Raw genomic sequence first — 10,000 nt, forward strand, 5'->3', positions numbered from 1 at the left:
AATCTAATTCTGCAGCACAGAGGGGCTTTCTGTCTGTTTTCCACACAACTGCATACTCACTCACCACCACTACATTAGGCCTATGCGAAGCTACGGTGCATATACAAATATAACACGGATTGTCACGGCAATGTAGGCTAACGCAGTCTGGACTACTGGCACTCGTAACAGCAACTCACACGGCCTCTCTCTCTCTCCCTCCTTTGAAACTGTTAAAAACTTCGTTACCCCAAGTTGACCCCAGATACATGGAGGATACACGAGTTTGCCGTTTATTTTAGGCTAGTTAGTGGAGAGTTTGCAGATTTTTACCTTGTGGATGTTGATATTGCACGAGTCTCTTGGATAGCAGCACTGCGAGTTAAACTCCCTCGCATCAACAATCTGCCCTGAGACGGTGAACTGGCTTCAGGGTGAGTAGAAAGGGACATTGGATTCTGTTTACAGACCCGCTGTGGTTTAGTTACCAGCTAGTAAACGCATTATTATCGATCTGTGATATCGTCGGAGTCATGGTTTATACTCTCTATGGTCGGAGTGCTAGCTTGTGGAGTTTGACATAAGAGTGTTTCCAAGGTGTTTAGCTGCTAGCCCTTTCCTAGGTTGGATCGTATGGTAGCCTATCTAACACTGGACCTCATCTCGAGGCTACTTCGAGATATTATTCCAAAGGGGACAGATAGGCGACTGCACTTAAAACTTTAAAAGATTGAACGAACCTTACTGGACTTTGTAATTGCGACCAGTGACTGCATTGGGTGAACGAAGCCGAAGTTGAAACTTAGGCTCCATGGCACATAGACTGTGGGCTCGCCCTTCTATGAATTGAAAAAGACTACAAGCTGCCCCACCGAGTTTGCGATAAAGTAAGCAAGAAAAGGGTTTTTTAAGTCAGGATATGGCGAGTCAATGGTATTTATTCGTCTAAAGTTTCAGTTTCCATAGTGCACATCTTATCAATAGTTTGAATGTCGTGTGTGTTTCTGCTCATTGACAAAATAGCGTTCAGTATGATTCATGCCCAATTAATTTCCCCTGTTAAAGTGTTCGCCTTTGTTTCACTAGTTTGGTTTCATTTTGTATGATATTTTGTGATGTAGGCTAGCCTATGATAAACAGCTTATGGCTAATATGTAACTCAGCTAGGCCTAATGTTAGTTTCCTCAGCCATGTCAGCTAGCCTCAGACTCATTATCTGCTATGGCTGCTAGTGCTAGTGCGGAGTAGCTTACCATGCCAGTGACGTAGCCGATTGTTGAAATCCAACATGGCGGCGCCCATGTAACAACAACACTTTCAACTTAAAATTTTATCCCTTTTAATAAATTCAGCCATTTTAATCATTGTACCAATGAGAAGAAATAAAATACATCTGTTATATCACCTTTACTTCAAATTCCAGTTCAGTTCATCTTTAACTTTGACTCTTTTTTTCCTGGCAGTAAAAAGCGCTTTAGATGAGGTGGCCGAGTGCAGGGTCGTCACACACTGCGCTGTGGCCTTTAAAACATGTTTCTTTTCTCTCCTCTCCTCTTCTCTATCACTCTGTCTGCTCCTGTCTTTTCTCTCATGCTGACCTCAATCACCCCCTCTCTCCTCTCCTCTCTTCTCATCTCCTCTCTTCTCTTCTCTTCTCTTCTCTTATCTTCTCTTCTCATCTCTTCTCTCCTCTCCTCTCCTCTTCTCTACCCTCTCTTCTCTTCTCCTCTTTTCTTCTCCTCTCTTCTCTTCTCATCTCTTCTCTTCTCTCTTGTTCTGGACATCGGATGCAGCTAACGGCAGTGAGGTCCATGTCAGCAACGTGCACTTTGAGGACACGGGGGCGTACACCTGCATCGCCAAGAACGAGGCGGGTGTGGACGAGGACATTTCCTCCCTGTTTGTGGAAGACTCCGCTCGGAAGACGCGTAAGTTTCATTCATGATGCGTAAGACGTGTGTGTTTTAAACATGATGTGTAAGACGTGTGTGTTTTAAACATGATGTGTAAGACGTGTGTGCTTTAAACCTGATAAGTAAGACGTGTGTGTTTTAAACATGAAGTGTAAGAAGTGTATGTTACAGTCCTGATGCGTAGACCACATATGTTTCAGTCCTGCTGCGTAACACGCGTATGTTTTAATGATAACGCGTAAGACGCGTATGTTTTAATGATGAAGCGCAAGGCGCGTATGTTTTAATGATAGCCAGTGAGTTAGCGGCGATGCAACACGTTCATTATTTACTCCTTTGCTTTTCAATAGTTTATGACTTTCAGATGTAATAATAAAAATCCCCTGTCCCGGCCCCAGCTGTGGCGCAACTGGCTGGGGCACCTGCACCGTAAGCCGGCAACCCAGGTTCGATTCCCGCCCCGTGGTCCTTTCCGGATCCCACCCCTGCTCTCTCTCCCATTCACTTCCTGTCACTCTCCATTGTACTATCATTAAAAAAAGGTTAAAAAAAAAAGCCCCCCCCCCCAAAAAAATATACAAAGACAAATCCCCTGTCCCCTCCTCTCACACACTCACTCTCATCCTCTACCCCTCCTCTCTCTTCCTCTCACTCTCATTCTCTGTCCCCTCCTCTCTCCTCTCTCTCTCTGTTTATCTCTCTCACTACAGACTCTGATGCTCATTCCTTGAAACGTTAAAACCCTGACAGTTTCTGTTTTAATAGTGCTGCACATAATCCTGCTCTAAATCGTGCAGTGAGTGGTGTGTGTGTGTATGTGTGTGTGCGTGTGTGTGTGTGTGTGTGCAGTGAGGGGATAAAGACTCAGGTCCAACTGAGACCCTCTAGCAGCATTCTCCACTGTTTACCCTGACTAGATATCACTGCACTTCACTTCACAGACTCCTGCTATTTAGACTCCCTAGAATCAGATTTCACAGAACAGATGCGTTGTATTGCACTGGTCATTGCTGGCTGATGTATTGCACTGGTCATTGCTGGGTGATGTATTGCACTGGTCATTGCTGGACAGATGCTTTGTATTGCACTGGTCATTGCTGGGCCGATGTATTGCACTGGTCATTGCTAAGTCGATGTATTGCACTGGTCGTTGCTGGACAGATGCTTTGTATTGCACTGGTCATTGCTGGGCCGATGTATTGCACTGGTCATTGCTAGGTCGATGTATTGCACTGGTCATTGCTGGACAGATGCTTTGTATGCACTGGTCATTGCTGGCTGATGTATTGCACTGGTCATTGCTGGACTGATGTATTGCACCGGTCATTGCTGGCTGATGCCAGTTGTGCCAAGTGTCCTTCGTCCTTCTCTGGTCTGCTGAGTCGAGTGTACTAATTCCTTCTCTAGAGTGTGTGTGTGTGTGTGTGTGTGTGTGCGTGCGTGTGTGTTTCCTGTGGTCGCTCAGTTCAAATGAGCCTGCTGTCTGTGACAGCTCTGAGAGCTGCCCTGCTATTACTTCTCTGGACCTTTCTGCCTCTCTGTGCTGTGAGTGAGTGACTAAAATCTGTGCTGACCAATACACACACACACACACACGCTGACTAATACACACACACACATACACACACGCTGACTAATACACACACACACACACGCTGACTAATGGTCTGGTCAAACTGCCACCCGCCAGAACTGAGAGCAGAGGCCAGGGAGTGTGCTGTCTCTCTTTCTTTCTCTTTCCTGCTCTCTTTCTCTCTTCTGCTCTCTCTCTTGCTCTCTGACTGCAGGTGTTGCTTTATTAGCATGACTGTAGGTACAGCCAGAGCCCGTTTACGGAGAGCCGGATCACTCCCTATTAACTCCATTGTACCTGCAATCTGTTGCAGTTCCGCTAGGGGCAATCATGAATAAGTGCAAAAACAATGGGGGTCTATGGAGCTAGATGGCTAAATTTGTCTCTTTCACCTGGTTGGCGTTGAGAAATTGAAGATTTGATTGTGGTTTCTGCAAGCTCAATATGGATTATAGGTCAAAAGTTGAATGAACGAGTAGTCACGTCCTTTCGATTTCTTACAGGTTGGGTCGTTGTTGCCCACAACACACTAGCTTTCTGCTAACGAATGACGTCATTGACACATTTGAAAGGCTTTTTAGAACAAATAAGTGACTCAAAAAATATAATACTCAGCGGTTTGTATTTTCTCTGCCCCCTCTTTTGACTGCAACATTCGAATTTCTGGGCAAAAAATTCTATCCCGAGAAAAGTGGATTTGAGGGGTACAGCTCCATAGGCCTCCATTCATTCTGCACTTATTCGTGAGCGCCCTCATGTGGAACCAGAACGGGAACTGCAACCAGTTCAGTAACCGGAAGTTTCCCGAGAGTGGCGGTTCTCCCCTTATTAGACATTCTCTGGTACAGCGTGGCTTTATTAGCATGACTACGTTTTGCTTTATTAGCATGACTGTAGGAACAGTGTTGCTTTATTAGCATGACTGTACGTGTTGCTTTATTACCATGACTGTACGTGTTGTTTTATTAGCATGACTTTAGAAACAGTGTTGCTTTATTAGCATGACTGTAGGTACAGCGTGGCTTTATTAGCATGACTGTAGGTACAGTGTGGCTTTATAAGCATGACTATGTGTTGCTTTATTAGCATGACTATACTGTACGTGTTGCTTTATTAGCATGACTATAGGAACAGTGTTGCTTTATTAGCATGACTGTACGTGTTGCTTTATTAGCATGACTGTAGGAACAGTGTTGCTTTATTAGCCTGACTATATGTGTTGCTTTAATAGCATGACTGTAGGAACAGTGTTGCTTTATTAGCATGACTATACGTGTTGCTTTATTAGCATGACTGTAGGAACAGTGTTGCTTTATTAGCATGACTGTAGGAACAGTGTTACTTTATTAGCATGACTATAGGTGTTGCTTTATTAGCATGACTGTAGGAACAGTGTTGCTTTATTAGCATGACTGTACGTGTTGCTTTATTAGCATGACTATAGGAACAGTGTTGCTTTATTAGCATGACTATATGTGTTGCTTTATTAGCATGACTATAGGAACAGTGTTGCTTTATTAGCATGACTGTAGGAACAGTGTTGCTTTATTAGCATGACTGTACGTGTTGCTTTAATAGCATGACTGTAGGAACAGTGTTGCTTTATTAGCATGACTATACGTGTTGCTTTATTAGCATGACTGTAGGAACAGTGTTGCTTTATTAGCATGACTATACGTGTTACTTTATTAGCATGACTGTAGGAACAGTGTTGCTTTATTAGCATGACTGTAGGAACAGTAGGGCTGTAACGATGTGCGATTCGAAACCGAAATCGCGACACTCATATCCACGATACTGTGTCGCGGTGTGAAAAGGCAGAACCGCGACACACCCTTTCTAGTGTTTCACACAGTGCTTTGCAGCTTACACGGCCGCATAAACAACACACATCTCCCGCTTTATTTACCGGTAGCCTACGCTGTCCGAAAATAAATAAATACATAAATAATAATTACATACCTCTCGTTGCTTTCATTGTAGTCTATGTGTTCAACTTTACCAAACAGTTTAGAAGTAACACACCCACTCACACACACACACACACCTACTCACACACACTCACACTCACACACACACACACACACCTACTCACACACACTCACCTACTCAGACTCACACACCTACTTACACACAAACTCACCTACTTACACACACACACATACCTACAGTACTGACACACACACACACACACATACCTACTGACACACACGCACATACACAGGCTGTTTTTAAGGCTCGCTGGGTGCTGCAGATAGACCCTGCACTCGTTTAATGGCTCTACTGAGCATCCATTCATTCACACACACACACACACACACACACACACACACACACACACACCTACTACACACACACACACTGTGCTGCAGATACCTCTTGCAGTTGTCAACGGCTTTATTGAGCATCCATTCATTCACACACACACACACACACACACACACACACACAGACATTGTTCTGCAGATACCTCTTGCACTCGTTAATGGCTCTGCTGAGCTTCCATTCATTCAGATGAGCAATGGCTCCGGCCGTCCCACTGCCCTGATATGAGTATATACACATGCAGGGAAACAACAGCTGATTATAATATGAGTATATACATGCAGGTAAACAACAGCTGATTATAATATGAGTATATACACATACAAGTAAACAACAGCTGAATATAATATATACACATGCAAGTAAACAACAGCTGAATATAATATATACACATGCAGGGAAACAACAGCTGAATATGATTAGCGTATGATTCAAAACTCACAGGGGACTAGGCTAGAATACACACATGCACTTACTTTAAAACTACACATTTAAAAAAACAATTTGTGGCAAGATTAGAGTCAGTGTGTGTGTCAGTGTATGTGTGTGTGTGTGTGTGTCAGTGTATGTGTGTGTGTGTGTGTGTGTGTGTGTGTGTGTTTGTGTGTATGTCAGTTGTCTCAGCTGTAATCTCACTGTTAAAGTGTAGACCACTGGTCTGCATCTCCGGGATGTTGAGGTACTGGAGAGTAGTGTGTGTGTGGGTGTGTGTGTGTGTGAGTAGGTGTGTGTGTGTCTACTGAGGTACTGGAGAGTAGTGCTTGTCTGTCTGCTGGCTGAACTGGGAGTGTGTGTGTGAGCACCTAGCCGGTACTGTGTTAATCTGGAGAGACATTTTCACAGCTTTAAACAGGCAGGCAGGCAGGCGTGCACTACCACTGACAGACACACACACACACACACACACACACACACACACACACACACACACACCGCTCTACACAGGCAGGCAGGCGTACCACTGAGTGGAGACTGATTTATCTGTTTGCCTTCCAGATTGACGTGGCACCATAGACACTCACACACTTGGGAAGCGCAGATGTGTGTGTGTGTGTGTGTGTGTGTGTACGTGCAGCTGCAGAGGCAGCGCTGGCGCTGTGGACGTGAATGTTCCAAACGGCGGTATCTCTGCCGCCCAGCGGAGCGGAGCGAAGAAATCCTCTCCATGGGGCTGGATAGGCGGAGCGCTCTGTGTCATAGTGGGAGATAGGCACTGTTTGGTGATGTAGTGGTGTAGTGGGAAGATAGGCACTGTTTGGTGGTGTGGTGGGGGATAAGCACTGTTTGGTGGTGAGGTGGTGTGGTGGGAAGATAGGCACTGTTTGGTGATGTAGTGGTGTAGTGGGAAGATAGGCACTGTTTGGTGGTGTGGTGGGGGATAAGCACTGTTTGGTGGTGAGGTGGTGTGGTGGGAAGATAGGCACTGTTTGGTGATGTAGTGCTGTAGTGGGAAGATAGGCACTGTTTGGTGGTGTGGTGGGGGATAAGCACTGTTTGGTGGTGAGGTGGTGTGGTGGGGGGATAAGCACTGTTTGGTGGTGTGGTGGGGGATAAGCACTGTTTGGTGGTGAGGTGGTGTGGTGGGGGGATAGGCACTGTTTGGTGGTGTGGTGGGGGATAAGCACTGTTTGGTGGTGAGGTGGGGGGTAGGCACTGTTTGGTGGTGAGGTGGGGGATAAGCACTGTTAGGTGGTGAGGTGGGGGTAGGCACTGTTTGGTGGTGAGGTGGGGGATAAGCACTGTTTGGTGGTGAGGTGGGGGGATAAGCACTGTTTGGTGGTGAGGTGGGGGTTAAGCACTGTTTGGTGGTGTGGTGGGGGATAAGCACTGTTTGGTGGTGAGGTGGGGGATAAGCACTGTTTGGTGGTGAGGTGGGGGGTAGGCACTGTTTGGTGGTGAGGTGGGGGATAAGCACTGTTTGGTGGTGAGGTGGGGGGTAGGCACTGTTTGGTGGTGAGGTGGGGGATAAGCACTGTTTGGGGGTGAGGTAGGGGGTAGGCACTGTTTGGTGGTGAGGTGGGGGGTAGGCACTGTTTGGTGGTGAGGTGGGGGATAAGCACTGTTTGGTGGTGAGGTGGGGGGTAGGCACTGTTTGGTGGTGAGGTGGGGGGTAGGCACTGTTTGGTGGTGAGGTGGGGGGTAGGCACTGTTTGGTGGTGAGGTGGGGGATAAGCACTGTTTGGTGGTGAGGTGGTGTGGTGGGGGATAAGCACTGTTTGGTGGTGAGGTGGGGGGTAGGCACTGTTTGGTGGTGAGGTGGGGGGTAGGCACTGTTTGGTGGTGAGGTGGGGGGTAGGCACTGTTTGGTGGTGAGGTGGTGTGGTGGGGGGTAGGCACTGTTTGGTGGTGAGGTGGTGAGGTGGGGGATAAGCACTGTTTGGTGGTGAGGTGGGGGGTAGGCACTGTTTGGTGGTGTGGTGGGGGATAAGCACTGTTTGGTGGTGAGGTGGGGGGTAGGCACTGTTTGGTGGTGTGGTGGGGGATAAGCACTGTTTGGTGGTGAGGTGGGGGGTAGGCACTGTTTAGTGGTGAGGTGGTGTGGTGGGCACTGTTTGGTGGTGAGGTGGTGTGGTGGGGGATAAGCACTGTTTGGTGGTGAGGTGGTGTGGTGGGGGGATATATGCTGTTTGTGTATACTGTGTATAAAGTATACACAGTACACAAACAGCATATACTGCGAGAACACAGAGTGCTGAGGGGTCATTCCCACATTTCCCACACAGGACAGAGCAAGATTATATTACATTAGAGCATATTAGATTACAGTATATTACATTAGAGTATATTACATTACAGTAAATTACATTAGAGCATAATACATTACAGTATATTACAGTATATTACATTACAGTTTATTACATTACAGTAAATTACATTAGACACTAATGTAATTTACTGTAATGTAATAAACTGTAATGTAATATACTGTAATATACTGTAATGTGCTCTAATGATTAGAGCATATTACATTACAGTATATTACATTACAGTTTATTACATTACAGCAAATTACATTACAGTATATTACATTACAGTATATTACAGAGTATATTAGAGTGTATTACATTAGAGCATATAGAGTATATTACATCACAGTATATTATATGATATCGCTCAGTGTAGTGTGAGGTGTGTGTTTGTGTGTGTTTGTGTGTGTGTGTGTGTGTGTACTCCGACATCTCCGCCGCTCAGCACGTCCCACATGTAAAGTGTGAGGTGTGTGTGTGTGTGTGTGTGTGTGTGTGGAGTTGAGGTGTGTCAGTAAACATAGATTTTTGCACTAATGTTCCAGTACAGTGTTCTATGGCATTGTGGCCTTACAAGGTACACAAACTACTAAGTGTGTGTTTAGGGTAATTGAGACCAGCTGCAGAACAGAAATGTGCAAACATTTTGTGTTATTTACATGCTTGAGGATCAGAAATCAGAAATCCTGGACTCTACAGCCATCTGTAGTAATCAACTCCAGTAAATAACCAAACTACTCACTGAGTGAGTGATTCTGTGTAATGGTGCCGGCAGACGAACTACTCACTGAGTAAGTGATTCTGTGTGATGGTGCTGGCAGATGTGAATCTCTGATGCTTTCCTATATAATTTCTACGGCGTAAACGAAGTTTAAACCCTGTCGACTCGCTCAGGAGGAAGTAGTCTCCCGTGAGAGCTGACGTTCCTTTGAAGGCTTCATTTCAGCATCCGTCTAAATGTGTGATAAGGAGCCTCTCTGCACCGACTGACTGCAGCATGCTTCTTCATTAGAGAGGCCAGAACTGGTGAGGATACCAGGGCGGCTGCAGAGAGGCGGTTATCAGCGGGCGCAAAGGAAGAGCGGGAAATGCAGGCGTATTATGAAGGATTAACAATGGCAGGATAAGCTCTATGCCGTCTGGGCCAACATTCATCCAGGCAGTTTCTCAGCATCTGTTCCAGACAGGAATGGGAACTTTTTGAGTTTAGGAGGACAGCCCCAATGCATGCTGGGATTGGGTGTGAATCCTCTGCTTGCATAGAGTTGTGCTGGAACCAATCAGAACTCCGGCTGAAAATAAACAAACAAACAAATAAGGGAATAAATAAAAACAAATGGTGTGTGTAAATAAAGGCATGTGGTGTGCATCAATAAAACAAGCTGTTTGTGTTGACACTGGTCTTTAATGAAGTGGTCCAGGTGTGGTAACTAAGGCATTGGGAGGTTCTCCAGGTGTGGTAA

At 45.7% G+C, this 10,000-nt stretch overlaps 1 protein-coding gene across 1 annotated transcript in view; it reads left to right on the top strand.

Moving 5' to 3' along the window:
• The window catches only part of fstl5 (follistatin-like 5), a 170,836-nt gene that overhangs the window by 126,496 nt on the left and 34,340 nt on the right, over window positions 1-10,000 (top strand). The window contains exon 10 of the mRNA XM_076288016.1: window positions 1,773-1,907. Coding sequence (XP_076144131.1) covers window positions 1,773-1,907 — 135 coding nt within the window. The remainder of the gene's footprint in view (window positions 1-1,772; window positions 1,908-10,000) is intronic.

This window comes from Alosa pseudoharengus, unplaced genomic scaffold (genome assembly GCF_046254945.1).
Source record: "Alosa pseudoharengus isolate Yale_2024_CS ecotype anadromous, Long Island Sound unplaced genomic scaffold, YU_APseudo_1.1 YU_APseudo_1.1_scf_16, whole genome shotgun sequence".
NCBI lineage: Eukaryota > Metazoa > Chordata > Actinopteri > Clupeiformes > Clupeidae > Alosa > Alosa pseudoharengus.